The sequence below is a fragment of the Neolamprologus brichardi genome, chromosome 3 (assembly GCF_056152115.1).
Source record: "Neolamprologus brichardi isolate AB-2024 chromosome 3, ASM5615211v1, whole genome shotgun sequence".
Classification (NCBI taxonomy): Eukaryota; Metazoa; Chordata; class Actinopteri; order Cichliformes; family Cichlidae; genus Neolamprologus; species Neolamprologus brichardi.
In genome coordinates this window covers 35,142,025-35,163,420 of record NC_142106.1, presented here as the reverse complement: position 1 = coordinate 35,163,420, position 21,396 = coordinate 35,142,025, and the positions used below count along the sequence as shown (strand labels likewise).

Here is a 21,396-nt window from a genome sequence, read left to right as displayed (position 1 = left end):
AGGTCCCAGTGAACTCAGCAGCTTCATCTCTAAATAGAAGAAGTTTGTAAACCAGCAGGACTCTTACTAGAGCTCTCCGCCTGACCAGTCAGGGAGGTGAACAAGAACCTGATGGTCACTCTAACAGAGCTCTGACGTTGCTCTGTGGAGAGAGGAGAGCCTTCCAGGAGGACGATCATTTCTGCAGGATTCCACCAATCAAAACTGATCGAATGAGCAGACTGGAGCCACTCAGTATCAGAAGCCTGGAAAAATGGCAGTTTTGTCCAGGATTACTTAGTTTTAAGTTACACGTGAATTAACAACAAGTAAAGCTCTCTCTGCTCTCATATTAAACAGCTTCTGTCAGGAAGGTTCTCCCTCTTTGCAGCCAACCTTTACGTCACTGCCATCTTGTGGCCGCAAGATAGCAGTGACTTATTTGCAGAGTCTTTAAAAGGAAGCCTTTGAGTCAGTGATTTGGAATCATGTTTGACAAACTTTCATTAGGAAAGTCCAGATTTTCACTTGATTCCCATTTTCCTCATGTTGGAGACTCACTCTGAAAGCATGTTTGATTTACATCATCATGTTGGGACTTTTTCTTCATCAACTTATTTAGATAGAACTATAAATCCCTCGGGTGGGTTCCTCTGGAAAATTCATAAATTTATCTCTTATGGATCTACAAATTAGAGAGGCTGATGCTGTCAGAGGTGTAAACTCCCACCAGTTCACTGGATGGGCTTTTTGTAAGGTGACACTGCAGAGAAGCAGCTCTGAACAAACCATTAAAGACGGTCAAAAGCTCATCTTAAAAATGAAGCCGTGACAGATGAATACAGATCTGAGGTATGAGGTCCTTTTAATGTGTTTCTGTTTGAAGCTCATTGATTGCTTTGTGCTTATTCTCCTGTGTATTCGTCACTGTGAGATCCTTTCAGTGTTTGCTCCTGCTTTGAGCTGATTTCAAACATCATGTTGATGTTTGTGTTCACCTCCTGTACATCTATGGTTTCATGTCTGTGGCTGCACTGTTTTTGACTTTCTACCACAGTCACGTCAGCACTGACATGCTTGAAGTCGAGGAACACGGTGTCCAGCAGGAGGCTGAGTGGATCTCAAAGTCTTTGCCCCCCTGCAAAAACCTCCTCTCCCAGTGGGAGCTGGAGTGCTTTGGGTAAGAGTCGTGAACATACGTTCAGTATGCAGCCAGTATTCAGGAAAAGTCAGTGACTTGAAGAGCAACAGAAACATGTACAAGGAGGAAAAAATCTTCTGACTTCCTCATCTTTGTGCTTGTGTTTGAGATTGCCTAACCTGAAGCAGACGTGCTACATGAACCCCACTCTACAAGCATGATTGCTCTTTCCTTTATCCACCAAGTTTGCAAATCATTACCAGGAAATATAAACTAACCTTCTCTCTTCTTCACCGAGTTCCTCCGCTGAGTTCTCCGCTCGAGTGTGAGTCCTCTGAGCTATAGGCAGATGTAGCTGTCGCCAACGAGTCTTACCTCTGCCCTGTTAGACTTCACATTAACCTCAAGATGTTGAGCTGCAAAAAGTAGGAACATGGTAAACTCTGAATGTTTTAACGTTGCTGTTGATATTTCTTAATCACCGTGAGTCTGCAATGTTTGAAATTATGGGATTCTGCAGATGTGGTGTGCAGTTCTTTAGGTGGGAGGACTACCTTCTTACTTTCAGGTATGTGTGCAGGCACTGCTTTTACTTTCGTAGTCAAAAAAAGTCAAACTGCAGATGGTTATTTACTGGACTTTTAGAATTAGTGAGACTGTAAATTATGTCATCACCTGCACTAATTGGCGGTCACTAATCCTGGCATGAGTAAACAAATTAAAGTCCTCAAACTAATTGAGAGAAAAACTGACTGTTTTTCTCTTATTTAGTCCAACAGCTCCTCAAGTACTGAAGCATAGTGTAGCTTTCATCTGGCTGAGCCTTTTCTTCTTACATTTATAACATTTACACACTGTGCCTGAGAGAAAACACACTTGACTGACTGCAATAACATTCAAACGCCACTAGATGTCCCCCTAATGCCTCTTATCATCCAGCCTCTGTGTTGGTCTTCCAGTTCCGCCTGTTTTCAGTGTGGTTGTAGCCCATGGGGCTTGGCCTTTAATATGGAGATGGTACTAGGGCTTGCTCCAAACTGTGCCATAGGCCCTCTTCAGATCAGTCAAACATGGCACAAGCCCATCAGAATTGTAAAACAGGAGCCAGTAGCAAAATAAACTGTTCGGCATTGGCAGAGAAGATTTGGTAAGTTTTTCATGGGCGCAAACATCGCCCTCAACTCTGCCGCTCAACCAACAACTGGGTTGAGCAGCAGCATCATTTTAGTGAAAAGGCAGGACTCTAGAGTGCGACCAATTTCTCAACGGTGCAAAAAATAAATTAATTAATTAAAAAAAAAAAAAAAAAATCGAGGGTCCCCATTCAGCAAAAACAAAAAACAAAAGTCTCCGCAACTCTGATAGTCTCCATGTAATCAACAACAACAAACACACATTATGCCCATATCATGGTCTAAACCAATCAGAGATAGTCAGGGGCGGGACTTCTCTGATTGGCGTGGTCCAGACATTTCTGTAGTTCTTCTTGTCTACATTTGAAAGTGCGGCGGATAGAGGGAGGTGAGTAGCGTGGGTAACGCAATATCGATTCATTAAATCCTGAATCGACTTTTAAGTATAAACGTATTTTTGACAGAAACGCCAGAATCTCAGGTTAAAGCTCACAAAACTATTTCAACAACCACCAAACAGCTAAAACGGCAAATGAGAGCAGGTTAACGGATTCGGCATAAAGACGTCAGAATCAGAATCAGTGAGATGTCGAAACCATGTTTTCTGACGTAACGGCACGGACACGGCGTCGGGGCTGAAAGTCGAAAGTTCACGATCCTGATGCGGGTCCGCTCTTCGTGTTTACGTCACTTTTTTTGCGCTAGATTCTGATGCTGCAGGTTTTTTTTCACTCTCCAACCACAACTGACTGAACCAGCAGCAAAAGAAGATCCAAACTATGCTTCACATTTGATTAACATCGTCATTCCCTCTTACTTTTGCTGTTTTGCTTCCACCACCATAAAATAGCACATCTGGCACAGCTGCTCTCTCTCTCAGTATACTTCAAGAACAGTTTTCTGTCTCAAATCTCTGTTTTCTGCATCATTCATTTGCTTATTACGCACAAGTTATGTACAGTGCTCGAGGCTACTGTTTTTGTTTTTCAAAAATGACCTCCACAAGAAAGTGTAATTTCTGCTGTTTAATAGCGAAGAAATTTAAACTTTTTAAATATTTAAATTTTTTAAAATTAAATTTTTTCTAAATTATGCCAAATCACTGCTAAATGATCAGAATTATAATATTTCTGAGTGTCTGAGGCAAAATTGAATCAAATCGAATCGGGACTTCGTGAATCAGAATCAAATGGATTATAGAAATCAGTGATGATACACAGCCCTAGTGAGTAGCCTAGGCCTGACAGAAGTGGATGTAGCTGTGGGTAATGAGAAAAGATGAAAAGAAGGATTGATAACTTTTTCGTTAAGGCCTGATCTGTCTGAAATTCATAGCCAGTGCTCTGACACAGAGCCATCAATCTCTGAACGCTGAAAAAAGTATCCAGAAAGTACATTATATGCTGCGATAAATGCACTGCCCAAGTTTCCCCTCTCCCCACTGCCTTTAAGCAGCAGTCAGCAGCAAACAGGTCATCAGAGGAGGCCGATGTGATTATTAAGTTTAACATTGTCTACAATATTGCCAAAGAGTGCCAAAGTGCCAAAGCACTTTAAGCACAAGCACTTTTTAAGTAACTTATCCTTCCTATAGAACTGTGCTCCAAATAAAGAACTTTGTTAGTTAATCATTTACAAATCAATAATGTCTGTATGGACAGCAACTTAAAAAAAATTGAACTTGATTAAGCAATGCGGTTGAAAAATTTGGGTGCACCTAGCCTTTGTTTTGTGCTGGTGCACTTAAGAAAAAAAGTTAGGTGCACCAATGCAATCATGGCAAAAAGCAGCATATTGCTCCTCTGGCAGTTCTCATTCACTAACTTGTGCTGTGACTGTTAGTCGAAGTAGTTTGGACTTTCCAGCAGTAACGTTGTGACTTTAAGGATAAAGTCACACGCAGTCATGGTCAGAGTCGTTGCACATACGGGTGTCAGCACTGGTTTTTAAACAATGATATTTGGGTCTCTCAGCAGAACATTCAAAGGTAAACATCTGTAACTTGCTTTATCCAAGTGGGTCTGTAGAACATTTTTTATGAACGAGTGCATTTATATAATACTGTAATAATTCAAAGAAAAAAGTAATGTTATTTCTTCATTTTTTGTGGTTCTCAGTCAAGGCCACACATCTATATTAGAGACTCGGGGGGGAGGAGACACGCAACCATGCGAGACAACATGACAAAGGATAAGAAGAGACTCTGACAAGAGATAAGTTCAAGATAACAAGAGAAGAGGAACCGGGTGGGAACACAGCTTAAACTGAACAGAAGACAGAGAACAACAATCACCAAAATAAAACAAGAAGAGAGACTAACAAGATTAACTTGAGACAAGTAAACAAGAGAACAAGATAGACAACAAAACAAATACAGAGACGAGACTGGAGGAACAGAATGATTAAGGAGAAAAGGAGAGTAACCAAATACTACATCATCAAGACAAAGAACTTAAGCATAACATAATTAAGTCTTGGTCCGCAAAAAAACCAAACAGAGACTGCTGGGTGATAATAAGGACATCAAGGTAAACAGAAATAACATGGTTTATATTACAGAAGTAAAACTCAAATGATCCTCAAACCCCCAGAAAACACAAAACCCCGAGTCCAAGACCCAGGGACCAACGCATGTCTGTATATGAAGCGTGTCACAGAAGAGCCAGAGAGTAGGGGTGAGCTATTGTACAAACTGCTCTATCAGTAAGTTTGGCAGCTGTTAGTGTTGCATTTTGTTTTATGTTGAAAGGATTTGCTGTCACCTTCATCAAAAGGAGCTCAAAGCCACATCTTGGATCCTGACCTGACCAACACTCTCATATCTGTTAGTTGAATCCTTCTGTCGCTCTGCCTTTCAGCCTCAGATAATTTTATTTTGTGTCTCAATAAATCATGTTTAGTTGAAATACAGTGAAATACATATTATTTACATGACAAATATCTTTGTTTGTTTTCATTAAGATCAAGGACTTAAATAGGGGAAACATTTCCTTTGAATCTTTAGAGTCAACAAAAGGAATTGGAACAAAGGGTGTGTTTCTGTTACAGGCTGCTAGTAACAAATTGTGTCTAAAGACAGATTTTTAGAAATCTAAAAATCAAAACCTTAAATTAACACAGGACTAGAAGAAAACCTAAACATTTAAATTACATTAAAAATAAATAAGTGATAAATCACATCAACCCCCAAACTGAGGGTTCTTCCTTTATTCATGTTCCAGTTCTTCAAATGAGTTTTTTTAAATTTAGTTTCAAACGGTGCCAGCGTCTCTCACTGGGTTCAGCAGTCAACCCCTATGTGAAAAGGCTACTGTGGGGTCTTGGGTGCAAGTCTGTACCGGGTGTTCACTACATGTCATTCCCCACATTTTCCTGCCTACTTTACTCACCTATCAAAACTACAGGCTAAAAAGCCAAAACAATAAAAAATGAGAGCAAATGTTAAAGTGAAAGACACTGTAACAGGAAGCTTAGACAACAACACTTTCACACATACCCACAATAAATATTACCAAGTTCTCAGGAAATCATTCTTCTCTTTGCTTCACAGACGGCACACAGACAGGTAGGGCTTCAACAGACTACTTAATGCTATCACATAACACATTTAAGCTTGATTTGTATGTTAAGTAATACTTTCACACACTTCGCATTTTCTGATTTGCCATCCTTCTGACACTCTTATCTTTGATTTACCTGACATATACAGACAACTTGAGAATGTCTCACAGCTTCCTTTGTGTCTCTGTAGGCTTCGCTCGTCATGATGCCAGAGAGTGATAGACCTCAACACACTTGCATACCTCAACCAATAAGTAAGAAAGTGATTTTGAACAGGTGTGCACACATCTGCTGCTGCTGCATGGTGTCATTTGTGAATGAAACCATATCGTATCTGCTGTCCGTCAGATTTGATCTCCATGATGTTCTTCATCATGTTTGTTGTTCAGGGGATAGTTGGTAAGTGAGAGAGGCACTATAATCAGACTGAATTTATTTACATTCATTTAATGTGTTGGAAATAAAATTTGAAAATTGAAATGACATGAAATATTGAACTGTGGAACAGCAACTTGACACTTGTCATTTTCGTGTTTGTAGGATTTGTGCACATTAATGACTGTCCAAGGCGCCACTCATCCCCATCTATATGTTCCTTTGTGGTCTCATAATCGTCTTCTTCTGTACTGAGCTGTTTGAAGAACTGGTGCAATATTTTCTGTTGCTAAATGAACAGACTAAATGAACAAGTAACTGAGAAATAGAAAATAATCCTCTCGATGACAAAGTTAGGATTTAGCTGAAGGAGTGACTGATTGCAGATTCCTCTTAGAAACACTGGTTACAGTGATGTCACATATAGGACTCTATCCACCAGTTTTTGGGGTATTTTACGTGCAATCATAGCAACACCTACAAAAAATAGAAATAAAAATAAACAAATAAATAAATAAATGTGCAGAACAAAAAGAACTCAAATCTGACTTCTAGACAGCATGCACATTTTTCTTCAAGTCCAGCAAAGAACTGACTGCAATAACATTCAAAGACCACTAGATGTCCCCCTAATTCCTCTAATCACACAATCCTTAATGCCTCCCTTTTGATTTCAAGCATTTATTTTATTTTATTTTATTTTATTTTATTTTATTCATCACACCAGCCTTCATCATGGCTGCAGTTACTGTACTTGAAATGTACTGCTACTACTGATAAGAATAAAATTAAACATCATTACTCCTTCCTGATCAGTTTATCCAGCTCCAGTGCTGATCCCCCAGCAGACCACAGTAAAGTATGCTGTGCTCACCACAGCTGACTGATGGAAAATCAACATCACTTTGCTGCACACGTTTAAGGATCGCAGCTCTTACTGCACATCACCAAACCAGCGAGCGCTCTGCCCAGCCTCACATACTGTGTCCAGTCTGTCAGATAATCAGTAATCCATGAGATGGTGCACGTGTTTACTGACACTTCCTGTTGTCCTCCTCTAAGTAGCAGCAGCTGAATCTAGTTAAACGTATTTGAGGAATCAAAGGTGATCAATAACTCTAGTAACAAGCAGATGATTGCATCATCCACTGACAGATTTGTCCTGCAGAGCATCAGAGATGTTTTCACCTGGAGTCTTGGGTGGTGTAGCCACTCCAGCACCTTCACCAGATGTGGTGTGAGGGTAGCTGGTTAATAGCCGTTAAGCTCTGATGGTGCTTACTTCTTTGGGTAGCAGATCCCAATATTTGAAAGTCAAAAAGTCGGCTTAATTTCTTTAGTTTAATACATTAAAAAAACTTTTAGTGATCTCTCAAAGAGCTCACCTGTGGGAAATATCACATCTGCCAATGAAAGATGTTGCTGCGAAGGAATAATAAATTCCTTCACAGCAATTTTGAATAATAAATTCAAACTTGTGTCAAAAATTTCAAATTTTGTTTGGCAAAATGAATAAAAACTTCTCAACAGATGGGCCATGTCACATAAGGTTTATTTACTGTAACATGCCAATAAGAAATCTGAGTGCACCCAGTGTAAAAATGCTCAGTTAGTGCCTGATGACCTGAAGAAGATGAAGCTGCTGATGTCTCGTGTTTCATCATCATCCTCCATTGCTGATGCTAGCTGCAGCTCTGTCAGTGAATTTGGATTTCAGGCTCAACTATTGTACACTCTTCAGGTTTTAGATATATTTTCTGATTGACCAGGTGTTTTAGCAGGTTTGATGTGTTGCCATGGTTATTTTCTGAGAGCGTTGTCAAGTTATGAAAAGTTTAAACATGCATGAGACAACTTGTAGCTCACCGCCGTTGTCTTGCCATCTTTGTTTGTTGGTCTTCAACACATCCGAAGATCGCTGCTCACTTCTCTGACACTGATTTATTAGTACAGACGGTTGGTACCCTAAAAAGTAGAGTTTGGTATACAAACCTACTGTTGGCGTCTCCTTCTTTGTAAGTCAGCCAGTGTGGTTGTGTTAGTCACTCTGGCACAAACAGCACACCAAAGCTGACAGATATTACCATCCAAACTCCACCTCTGTCAGGGCGAACGTTGCCACTGGTTTCAGTCTTGTGTTTCCAGTGATGCACACTATCACAATGACTCCAAACTTTGCCTTAGTCTCTGTCATGGTATCTGTGTATCTTTGCTGATGTCTGCTCGTCACTTATCATTTTTTTTAAATTTCAAAAACAGTAACTGTAATCCAGAAAAAAAAGACAGATTTCATGCAGTTTTCAGTCATACTCACAATAAAATGAAAATGTACCTAAAGTAGGAGGAATTATCCTGGAATTTTGAACTAAAGTAGAGTTCATTATTTTAGTAATGCCTGTTTCTGCCTGTATGTTTGATATCTTTAAATTTATCCATGTCTGTTTGTGTGGTTCCTTCCTGAGTTCAAACAATGAGTAACATTTTGTCTTCATTTATACTCGTCCACTTCAATGGAGTGCCAGTTTAAATCAGTTCCAGCTTAAATCAGAAAGAAAACCATACAGACCATACTTTTACCAAGAGCAAAAAAAGTTTATTTTAATGTCTGCATGTTATCTGGTTCACTTCCCTGTAGTTTCCATGTTTGCTAAAAGTTTACACGATTATTTAAAGCCGGTTCATCAAACCGAAATATATAAACAATAGATAGAAAAGAAATATGAAAGAGATCACCCACAACGATGAAGCCACAAAGAATCATCACTCAGTGCTTTTAGTTGTATTGTTTTTATATTCCAGCCCTCAGTTTTAAAGTTAGTATCTGAATTGGTTGGGGTGGTGAAGACCAAATATAGAGCTCAAAGGACGGTGATGAAACGGTAGGCAATTATCTGCTAACATTTGTCATTGTAAAATCATAATGTGCACATAATTTTTGTGTATTTATGTATGTAATTGTGATTATTTTGGTTTATAGCTTGTTCCAAAAACAATCATAGTAATTAGTTTTAAAGCTGTAAAAAGTAACTTCCCGCTGTAAAATGATTATGAAAGTAATACTCTTTTTCAATAAAATGAAAATGTACCTAAAGTAGGAGGAATTATCCTGGAATTTTGAACTGTTTGACATTTGCTGCACAGAACCAACAATACCAAAAACAGTTTGGGGTGTTGTTCTTTAAGGAATATGGATGAAGGACAAGTATTAAAGTGAAAGTCACTGTAAAAGGAAGTTTAGACAGCAACACTTTCAATTTGACTGCACTATATATTGCCAAGTTCTTGTGAAACCATTCTCTTCAAAGACAAAGACCTGTCAGTCGTGCAAACAGGTAGGCCTTAATCCAATCACTTAATACATTAAAGGTTTATTTGATAACTATTTGATATACATTTATATCCATTTGTTATTCTAGTCAGATTTTTGACATGCTGTATGTTCACTATCATTTCATTTTCACAGACTAACGAATAACTGTTTGTAATTTGTCATACTTATTCTAGACTTATCGTTTCTTTTACCGGACATATAGACAGCTTGAGCATGTCTCACAGCCCTGGTTGTGTCTTTGTAGGTCCATTTATAACTAGTCATAATGCCAGAGAGTGAAAGACCTTATTTCACCTGGATATGTCAAACAATAGGTGAGAGAATGATTTAAAATGTTTTTGCACACGTCTGCGGGTGGGGCTTGGAGTCATTTGTGACTGAAATCACTTTGTGTCTGCCTTCCTTCAGCTTGCACCTTGCTGGTTTATCACATCATGTTTTTTCTTCAGGCGATCACAGGTAAGTGACAGACGCTCCAAATTCAGATCGCTTTCATTTAAATATATTTTATGAAAACAATGTTTAAAAAATGAAATAACCAAAATTATGTAATAACCACTTGACCCTCTTTATTTTCATACTTGTGGTTTGCAGGGTTGGTGCACATTAATGATTGTCGAATCGACCCCTTCATCCCCGTCTATCTGTCTGGTTATGGATTCATAGCCGTGTTCTGGCTGTGGTCTAAGAGGTGGTGTGGTATCATCCTTTGGTCTGCATCCATCGCCATTGTCTTTATGTGGTTCATCATGGGTAAGCGCTTTAAATTATACAGTTTCTTAACAGTGCAGTACTGAGAAATATTACACACAGCCTGCATAGCATAAAAAAGAAACAACACAACAACAAACAAACAAAAAAAAATCCATATTTCTCTAGAAAAACCAGGAGATTTCACAAGAGTCAAATAAGAACCAAAACTAAAGTTAAAGCAGACCTAATATAAGAAGCGGTGAAATGAACAAGTGGACAAATATCCCTATTGCTGCTTTGTGCTTGCTGGAAGTGTAAGGAGTTTCCATCACTCTTATTTCCTTTTACATGATCACAGTTTTAAATAATAAAGTTATTGTAGATGCAAATAATCTTCATGAGATTAATATGACTGAAGGTCAGGCTTCAGGCTGTAATGAATGATAATACAAAAGAAGAGTCATAATTCACAAACTGTGATGTGTTGTTTTCTGCTGCTTTCAAGTGCCTGAAATTCACTGGTGCAGCTTTTAAGAAGAAGAGCTTTGAAACTAAATAGAAATAAATAATTGAATAATTGATTCCATGCTCCCTCTGTTCCATTTCTTCTTTGTCACTCTTGTCTCTGTGCTCCATGGTCTGTTTTTGTGCCTCCCCAAACCTGTCGTGTCCACGTCGCTGTGTCAAATCTGCTTTTCTGCTTCCTGTTTTATTTTGACAGTCTCCCGTCGGGGTGCGTAATGTCCTGTTTTGCCCACCTCAAAAAAGACATGTCAGCTGTGTCTCCCAGCTGTTTCCTCTTGGTCTTGTTCACCACTTGTATTTAGTGTCTGCGTCTATCGTCTATCGTCTTGTCGTACCCTCATATGTCGTACCCCGTGTGTGTGCGCATTTGTGTCTTCTTTTCCTGCCTCCTGCACAAAGACCATGACGGTAGCCAATCATGATCAAGCTTTCTTAACTGATTTCTTTATATTTCTCCAGGTACCATTCGCATCTACTCCGTTTATCAACCTGACTACAACAAGAACACTAAAGACCCCGATCATTACTGCGACAAGACGCTCTACCTGTTTGCATTTTGGACCACCAACCTGGCCTTTGTCCTGTTAGCTGTTCTTGTTTGCTCTTATTCTTTAGCTGTTTATTTTCTGATAGAAAGTGATGATAATGAGACTCAAACGCTGCTTGGGGATAACCAAAATAATGCAATGTTTATAGTTTACTTTTTTCAAAGGCAAATCTCATTGAGACATGAGGTCTCAATTTCAAGAGCAACCTAAACATGACTGAATCGAAATCATAATTCAATTACTTTAACTTATAAACAGCCAATTCACAACAATAGTAAAAACAGCTTAAAGTGCTCTGCATCATAAAGACCCCACAATACTAAAAAGAAACCCCAACAAGACACGACCCCTTATGATCAAACACTTGGCGAGAGTGGGAAGGAAAAACTCCCTTTTTAACTTAATCTCGGGAATCCCGCAAGCATCCTTGGCTTATTGCAGCATAACTAAGGGAAGATAAGGATCACCTGATCCAACTATAAGATTAATCAGAAAAGATAAGCATACAATTGATCAATATTATTGATTAATCATTATTGTTATCTGTGTTTTATGTACATTTGGAGCTTATCGCCCAGTATTTTATCTTGGTTAATATGGCAACATGAAACCTTTGCAGTTACCATGTAAAATTACAATTAATGATTTATGTCTCATCTTTTTATTTAACCCTCTTTCCTTTGAAAAGTGTATATGATGTAATTTTTATGTATGTTAATAAAATCCATCTGTGAGTTGTGTTTTATTTACTTGTAAATAAAAGAAAATAAGAATAACATGCTGTTTTTTTATTAGCCTTATTGTATCTTCTTCAGTTTTCATATTTCATATTTGATGCATACAGATCATACACTCATTAGTGTGAATTTTCCCCCCTGAAAGACCGAAGTAAATTGCTCAATACATTTTTAAACAATTTAAAAAGACAGTGGAATTCAGAACGGCAAAAATGAGTGAGAAGTGCCCTTAACCTCAAAAATATTCAAAATTCAGAACAGTGATTTTATCCTTAAAGTTTGGCCTGTTTGAAATGTACCCGTTTGTTCAGAGATGATACCAAGAAACACCACAAAAATTTAAAGAATAACTATCTAAGACTGTGTAAAAGCTGAATAAACGTGTGTAAAATAGTGTTTCTGTATATAGTTTGATGGGAGCTTATAGAAACTATCTGTTGTGGCACGTAACATGCTGTGCCAGCTTTTCACACCCACACACTTCACCTTTTTACTATCAGTCTGGAAACATTAGCAAGGAAATAAGAACTGACTCGTGAAACTGAAAGCAGATGATGCTGCTGGTTGGTTTGCTCTTTGGTTTTGTCAGTTTTTCTTACAGGGGAAGTAAATAATTTTTCAGAAACAAAAATTAAATGTGAAGGATTTTTTTTAAACTTTACAAAATTAATAAAATGAAGAAAAGCAAAAGAGTCAAATTAAACTATATGCACCAAAAAAACAAAGAAAAAATAAACAATCTGAGAACACAGCGCCAACCACTGTACTGTTCAGTAAAGTCACGCTACATACATTCAGCATCCACTTTATTAGGTACGCCTGTTCTACTGCTCATTGCAGTAATCCAAATAATCGAATCAGCTTTCCGCTGCATTTCAAAGCATTTAACTGAGAAATCTATTAACACAGTAAGCAAATATCTTTAGTAGTGAAGTATGTGGAGAAGCAATGAGAATATGAAAGACTTCATTATAAACAAGGAGCAATCTCTCTCTCAGGAGAATAAACCATTGCCAGGGGACATTATGACAATAGAACAAGACTGGTTACGAATGCCAACTACAGAGCAATCATCAGTCGCCCCCTCTGCATGCATGACATCAAGCTGTATGACAGGACTGAATGAGACGTCCGTTCACTGATCCACATGACAAGGATCTACAGCTGTGACACCGGAATGTCATTCAGACATAGTCGGATGGTAACGAAGAGAGAGAAGAGAGTCAGAAATGAGGGAATCAAACTACCAGAAGGTGAAATTGCAGACATCAATGACAGCTACAAGTCCCACGGTCTAATGGGAACCATGAACCATGCTAGGAAAGCTGCAACCACCAAGTACCTGCAGAGGGTCAGGCAAGTCCTGAGGAGTCAGCTGAACTGGAAGAACAAGGGCTATCAGCTACCCTGCGCCAGTGATCAGATACCCTGCTGGGATAGCACAGTAATAAATATCTTTAGTAGTGAAGCATAGTTACAGTAAAAGTGTGTATAAAAACAATGAGAAAGGCTCATGTAGGTGTGGAAATGCAATACTGGTTTGGGAACACCATTAAGAGTGCTTATTATGACCTTTCTGCTGTGAGAATTGCAATAAGGCAATCGTGACATATGCTTTTATGCTTTTAGTGGTGTGTCATTTTCATCAGTATTCATTTAAAAAAGCCAAACAAATAACTAAAACACAGAGAGCAAATCAAGCAAATCGTTCCCAAATCTTCCACCGTTTTCATGTGTGTGATTAAATTTAGATGGGCAGATTTTGTACTCACGCTTACAAACTGTTGCAATCCAGAAAAGTCTGAATACATATCACCGTAATGAAAAAAGGAACATAAAGCAACTGAGCATTAAACGGAAATAAACACTCAAAAAGGAAGTTGAAACAAGCGCTGTTTGACCACATGCCCACCATGTATATATATATATATATATATCACTCACTATATGCATGTTCTTCAGCAAAAGCCTTTTTCTCTCCCTTCAAGAAAGGAAGTCATTGTGAAAACAAAAACAGGTGAGAATTTGTCTCATAGGGCAGAATATACTATCTAAATGTGATCTCTCACACAGTCACATTTAGTTTCATTGTTTTTACCACAGGTTTAAGTGTTTTTGTGTATTTTTTGTGACCTGGATTGTTAAATTTGCTTTTAAACATCTTTGTTCAGATGCTTCAGTCATTCAATTCAATTCAATTCAATTCAATTTTATTTATATAGCGCCAAATCACAACAAATGTCGCCTCAAGGCGCTTCATAGATACAGAGAAAAGCCCAACAATCATATGACCCCCTATGAGCAAGCACTTTGGCGACAGTGGGAAGGAAAAACTCCCTTTTAACAGGAAGAAACCTCCGGCAGAACCAGGCTCAGGGAGGGGCGGCCATCTGCTGCGACCGGTTGGGGTGAGAGAAGGAAGACAGGATAAAAGACATGCTGTGGAAGAGAGACAGAGATTAATAACAGATACGATTCAATACAGAGAGGTCTGTTAACACATAGTGAGTGAGAAAGGTGACTGGAAAGGAAAAACTCAATGCATCATGGGAATCCCCTGGCAGCCTACATCTATTGCAGCATAACTAAGGGAGGATTCAGGGTCACCTGGTCCAGCCCTAACTATATGCTTTAGCAAAAAGGAAAGTTTTAAGCCTAATCTTAAAAGTAGAGATAGTGTCTGTCTCCCGAATCCAAACTGGAAGCTGGTTCCACAGAAGAGGGGCCTGAAAACTGAAGGCTCTCCCTCCCATTCTACTTTTAAATACTCTAGGAACAACAAGTAGGCCTGCAGAGCGGGAGCGAAGTGCTCTAATAGGGTGATATGGTACTACAAGGTCATTAAGATAAGATGGGGCCTGATTATTTAAGACCTTGTATGTGAGGAGCAGGATTTTGAATTCAATTCTGGATTTAACAGGAAGCCAATGAAGGGAAGCCAAAACAGGAGAAATATGCTCTCTCTTTCTAGTCCCTGTCAGTACTCTTGCTGCAGCATTTTGGATTAACTGAAGGCTTTTCAGTGAGTTTTTTGGACATCCTGATAATAATGAATTGCAGTAGTCCAGCCTGGAAGTAATAAATGCATGAACTAGTTTTTCAGCGTCACTCTGAGACAGGATATTTCTAATTTTAGAGATGTTGCGCAAATGGAAGAACGCAGTCTTACATATTTGTTTAATATGTGCGTTGAAGGACATATCCTGGTCAAAAATGACTCCAAGGTTCCTCACAGTGTTACTGGAGGCCAAGGTAATGCCATCCAGAGTAAGAATCTGGTTAGATACCATATTTCTAAGCTTTTCAGCGCCGAGTACAATGACCTCAGTTTTATCTGAGTTAAGAAGCAGAAAGTTAGTGGCCATCCAAGTCTTTATGTCTTTGAGACATTCCTGCAGTTTAACTAATTGGTGTGTGTTATCTGGCTTCATGGACAGATAGAGCTGGGTGTCATCTGCATAGCAGTGAAAATGTATGCTATGTCTTCTAATGATGCTGCCTAGGGGAAGCATGTATAATGTAAACAGAATTGGTCCTAGCACTGAACCCTGTGGAACTCCATAATTAACCTCAGTGTGTGAAGAGGACTCTCCATTTACATGCACAAATTGGAGTCTATTAGATAGATATGATACAAACCACTGCAGTGCAATATCTGTAATACCTACAGCATGTTCTAATCGCTCTAATAGGATATTATGGTCAACAGTATCGAATGCTGCACTAAGGTCAAGAAGGACAAGCACAGAGATGAGTCCACTGTCAGAGGCCATAAGAAGATCATTTGTAACCTTCACTAAAGCTGTTTCTGTGCTGTGATGAACTCTGAAACCTGACTGAAACTCTTCAAATAAACCATTCCTCTGCAGATGATCTGTTAGCTGTTTGACAACTACTCTTTCAAGGATTTTTGATATGAAAGGAAGGTTGGAGATTGGCCTATAATTAGCTAAGACTGCTGGGTCTAGAGATGGCTTTTTGAGTAAAGGTTTAACTGCAGCCACCTTGAAGGCCTGTGGTACATAGCCGATTATTAGAGATAGGTTGATCATATATAAGATCGAAGAATTAATCAATGGCAGGACTTCTTTGAGCAGTTTTGTAGGAATGGGGTCTAAAAGACACGTTGATGGTTTGGAGGAAGTAATTATTGAAGTTAACTCAGAAAGATTAATTGGAGAAAAAGAGTCTAACTTAACATCAATGGAACTAAGAGTAGCTGTAGATAATATTACATCTGTGGGATGATTATTGGTAATTTTTTCTCTAATGATAAAAATTTTATTTGTGAAGAAGTTCATGAAGTCATCACTAGTTAACGTTAAAGGGATGGTTGGCTCAAAAGAGCTCTGACTTTTTGTCAGCCTGGCTACAGTGCTGAAGAGAAACCTGGGGTTGTTCTTATTTTCTTCAATCAGTGATGAGTAGTAAGCTGTTCTGGCTTTGCGGAGGGCTTTCTTATAAAGCAACAAACTATTTCTCCAGGCTAAATGATGATCCTCTAAATTTGTGACACGCCATTTCCTCTCCAGATTACGAGTCATCTGCTTTAGGAGATCTAGAGTGTGATTAAAGTGGTGGGTGGGTTCTGTTACATTTTGAGAGAAACCAATTGAGTCTAACAACAGATTAAATGCCATGTTGAGGCTGTCATTTTTAGCATCAACATGGATGTTAAAATCACCCACAATAATTATTTTATCTGAGCTCAGAACTAAATCAGATATAAAGTCTGAGAAATCAGACAGAAACTCTGTGTAAGGCCCAGGTGGACGATAGATGATAACAAGTAAGACTGGTTTCTGAGTTTCACAGCTGGGGTGGACAATGCTAAGCATCAGGCTTTCAAATGAATTAACAGTCTGTCTTGGTCTTTCATTAATTAATAGACTGGTGTGAAAAATTGCTGCCACACCGCCCCCTCGACCTGTGCTTCGAGATTTCTGGTAGTTAGAATGACTCGGGGGTGTTGATTCATTTAAACTAACATAATCATCCTGCTGCAACCAGGTTTCTGTAAGGCAGAGTAAATCAATTTGTTGATCAATTATTAAGTCATGTACTAACAGAGACTTGGAGGAGAGAGACCTAATATTTAATAATCCACATTTCACTGTTTTACTCTTTGGTTCAGATGTGGATACTGTATTATTCTTTCTTTGTAAATGTTTAAGTTGTTTGTTGCTGGTTTTTAGTTTGTTTTTTGTCTTTTTGGAAGCAGACACAGTCTCTATGGAGATGGGTTTTTGGGGGGGTAGCAGGAGGAGAGAAGCTGCAGAGAGGCGTGTAAGACTGCAACTCTGCTTCCTGGTCCCAACTCTGGATAGTCATGTTTTGAGTCATCATGCAAGACTACATGGGTGGTTAGCATTTCTCTTTCATAGAGTAATGAACCTTTTTTTGTGATTTGTCTTTTCATTTATCAGACAAATAAATTCAACCAAAGCATCTGCCACTGCTCACTTTGTGTCTGTGCCTGTGAATTTTATATCTACTCATAATGCCAGAGACTGATGAACCTCAAAACTGTGTCTGTGGACGTCAAAAAAAAGCAGCAGGTAAGACACCGCTGTGCAGAATTTTTACATATAAAGTGTCTGCAGCTGGTGAACATTTGAGAGTGAACATCTGTTTTGTTCGTCTTCCCTCAGCGTGCATCTTGGGAATGTTTTTCATCTTAGGCGTGGCTCAATTGACAGTTGGTAAGTGAAAGAAGCAGCTCATTCAGAATAAATTCATCTTTCACTGTTGCATTGACTGTTTGTAGACAGTGTGTCCCACATTATTTCAATAGAAATAATAAAATAGGGAAAATAAGACATAAGAAATAGCAAACATACATGAACGTAAAACCATATGAACAAACGTCCATTTATTATTATTGCATTTATGTAGTGATGATAATGGGGAACTTGCCTTTGTCCATTACAGCATGAATGTAAAGCTAATTAGTTATATAAAATATAAGCATCTAGCATGTCCCGAGCTGTCACACAAACACACAGACTGCTTCACAATTTATTTGTTGGGATCTCATTGGGTATAGCGATAGATGTGCTCAGTGTAAAGTAGACCAAAAAAATTATTGAGAAAAAACAGAGCAGTGGAACAAGTAATCTATCAGGCAGTGTACTCAGTTCTGGTCATACTTTGTCCTTGTGCCCCACAGGTGGGCTCTATGGGCAGGACTGTCCAAGGGAACCTTTCATCCCGACTTATCTATGTGGACCCATGGCTGTCATTGGGATACTTGGAACAATAGGGGTGTGCAACAAGATCTGTTTCTTGTTAACCAGCATTTTCTTCATTGGCTGGTTCATTGCTGGTAAGCATTAATAGCAATACTCGGTTTTGGACAACATAAGAAAAATTATGATTATAAGTATTACAGTTCACAAATATATTACAAACTGTGCATGATATTAAATGTGGACAAAGTTTCAAAAATTGAGGTCAGTGTATTTGAAAGTGATATCTGTGAGCCAGAAGCTCATGCTTCTGACTGCTATCAAATCCAGATAGCTTTTTCAACTCTAGGCTCTGTATGATGCTCCTGAGAGGGGATATCCTTAATATGATCATCTCAGGCTCCACCCACCTACTATTCAAACCTTTATTTGCTAAGGCCAGGATTATATAGAGAGTTACTAAAAATATGGAGCTGCAAATGAGTTTTATAGGTTCTTTCAAAGCAAAGTATCTAAATGCAAAGGAATTTTGTGGAGGGAGGAACAACTTGGATCTGAGAATCACAGATATTGGTTTGAAAATAAAAATTGTCCAGAATTATCACAGAAAATTAGCTTTTCTCAATGCTTAAACATTTTTTCATGTAACTTTAAACAGATACAGAATCTATAAAGACTTGGTCCTGAGCTAAAACATCGCATTTGGAAATTAATGTTCTTATTCACTGACTAAAATGATTTTTGTGACCGAAGTTATGACAATAAATCTTTTTCAGTTTGAAAATGAAAGCATTATTTCACTGTTTTTTAGTCTAACCATACATTACTACATTACTACTTTTCTTTTACTTTATTTCTACAGGTAATGTGGCGATCTTCTCCATTTATGAACCAAACTACAACAAGAACACGACAAAAACGGATTCGTACTGCAACAAAACGCTCTACCTGTTTGCATTTTGGGGCATCATCCTGACCTACGTGCTGTTTGCTGCACTCGTTTACATTTGTTGCTGCTGTAAGGAAAAAAAGGCTGATGATAATGAGGCTCTGCTGCAAAGATAAAAAGAAAAGAATAAAGATGGCTGACATGAAAACATAGGCACACACAGCAGATCACAATCAGCATGTTTGGTGGTATTGTGATTTTTACTGATTACTTTGGTGCAAAATCAAACCAGAAATGTTATTCTCACTACTTTTAATGCACTTCTCAAATTTGTAATACATTTCATTGATATCCTAATGCCTAATATAATTGTTTCAACACGGTTTTTATTCATTCATCACAGAGTTGAAGTGATTGACTGACTCATAGTTTGACATATTTGAAAAAGGTTTTATTTGTTTTAGTGACTGTGTTATAAAACTGAACAGTACATAAAGTGGTGTGAGAATGACTTTCCTTTGTGAAGAAGTGATTGAGAAAAACTGTAGTGAGTGTTTTTCGTGTGTGTCTCATGTACAGCATGTTGGCAAAAGTATTCACTCACCCTTATGTCTTATGTACTTTTAGCAAACATATTACAGCAACATGTGTTTAATCTATTGATCTTTTAGAGAAATATCACAATGAGGTTTAGCAATTAATGTTTTTACATTTAATCTTCTCAAATGATTTCATTAATCTACTCAAATGATATTTTTATTTTTTGTCAGGCTTGGTGTTTGCTGTGTTTTACCACTATTGGTTAAGTTGTTACAAACTTAGAGCTCCTGGAGTTTCCCAAAGGAATAAGAGTGTCAGGTTGGACTGTCAGAAACTAGAAGAGAACATATGGAGAATATTGATTTGATGAAGTCATGCAGACAAAGCAAGAAGCATTCAGTCAAAATGTCCATTAAACGGTTATGTTACATTAAGATGAAACTGTTTTTTTAAGTTTGACTTCTTAGACAATCTTTTTAGTGCGTGCAGAGGATTATTGCAAAAACAGTGCCAGCATTTTGTTGTTGAGAGGTTTGAGGTTTTCTGAATGTAAACAAAAATGTTGTGTGATATAAATCATAGCTTAATGAAATCCATGTGTGAGCTTCTTAATTTAGGAATATCCAAGCTATTCATTTTTTTTATCTGAAAAATAAATTAAAACAAAAAACATAAAAAGCTGTTCTTTCATTTAATCGTTCTATTTTTTATTTTATAGTTTAGTACCCTGTTGTATCTTCTTTATTCTTTGTCAATTTCATAAATTGGCATAATATTTTTTATAATGAACCACAAAATGTGTCAATATGGAAAGTGAAAACAGGGAAAGTATTTTGGAAAAGCAGACAAATCTCGTGCTGCTCCAAAACCAGTGAAAAAACCTCAGACAGGGAAGACTCAGTGGTTTAGACCAAGTAAGGGGAAGTGCTCTTAACTTCAAAAAAGTCATTTTATCCTATTTTATCTGGCCTGTTTGAAATGTCCAATGAGCTTTTAAAGAAAGTGACTGCACTTCTTTAAGTTTGGTGGAACTTAAAGAAACTTTCTGTCCAAGCTTCTCAGACTACCATGATCTTGGATGACTGAAAACCCCCACAGACTGTTTGCTAAGTATCTACCGATTCAGAGCTGATACCAAGAGACCCCACAGAAGTTTACAGAATAAGTATCAAAGACAAGACAACCACAGAAAACAAGACTGAACTGAGTGTCCAGGTCTGGTGGTGAAGCAAGCTTGCTGGGGCCTTAGCGACGCAGATGGAGGAAATCTGGAGGCCAGTGGCTGAGACAGAGGAACTGGAGACCAGCGAAGAGGAGAAGATGTGGCGTTGGGGAAGGATCCTCATCCTCAAACCACTGGCTTCTCAAAAAGGAAGCAGGGCTCGATGAGAAAAAAAAACTCTATGGGAGTACTGAGAGTGAGTTTAGACGTCCGCTACTTGTTATTTCGTAACACTGCTAACCAGACATGGACAGTTACGCGTTACAAGTAATGCGTTACAAGTAATGCGTTACTGTAATCCAATTACTTTTTTCAAGTAACGAGTAAAGTAAGGGATTACTATTGCAAAAAAGGTAATTAGATCACCGTTACTTTCCTGTAAGCACGCTGCGTTACTGCGTTACTAAAACTGTGATTCTTTTGTGAGTGTCTCATGACAGTGACGTAAGCGAGTGCAACGTTCGTGACAACAGCTGTGTGCAGATCAAGAATGGATCATATATCGAGTGCGGGAGAGAGTATGAGCATGCAGCG

At 38.3% G+C, this 21,396-nt stretch overlaps 2 protein-coding genes across 2 annotated transcripts; both read left to right on the top strand.

Moving 5' to 3' along the window:
* Window positions 1-9,495: 9,495 nt before the first annotated feature.
* LOC148104265 (transmembrane protein 272-like) lies at window positions 9,496-11,729 on the top strand. The gene is made up of 5 exons (XM_087839335.1): window positions 9,496-9,521; window positions 9,765-9,834; window positions 9,929-9,979; window positions 10,115-10,273; window positions 11,198-11,729. The coding sequence occupies exons 2-5, from the start codon at window positions 9,786-9,788 to the stop codon at window positions 11,494-11,496; spliced, it is 558 nt and encodes a 185-aa protein (XP_087695461.1). The 5' UTR covers window positions 9,496-9,521; window positions 9,765-9,785; the 3' UTR covers window positions 11,497-11,729.
* A 2,258-nt stretch (window positions 11,730-13,987) lies between these two features.
* On the top strand, window positions 13,988-19,782 carry LOC118454987 (transmembrane protein 272-like). The gene is made up of 5 exons (XM_035912483.2): window positions 13,988-14,040; window positions 17,450-17,581; window positions 17,675-17,725; window positions 18,193-18,348; window positions 19,074-19,782. The coding sequence occupies exons 2-5, from the start codon at window positions 17,524-17,526 to the stop codon at window positions 19,274-19,276; spliced, it is 468 nt and encodes a 155-aa protein (XP_035768376.2). The 5' UTR covers window positions 13,988-14,040; window positions 17,450-17,523; the 3' UTR covers window positions 19,277-19,782.
* Window positions 19,783-21,396: the final 1,614 nt, after the last annotated feature.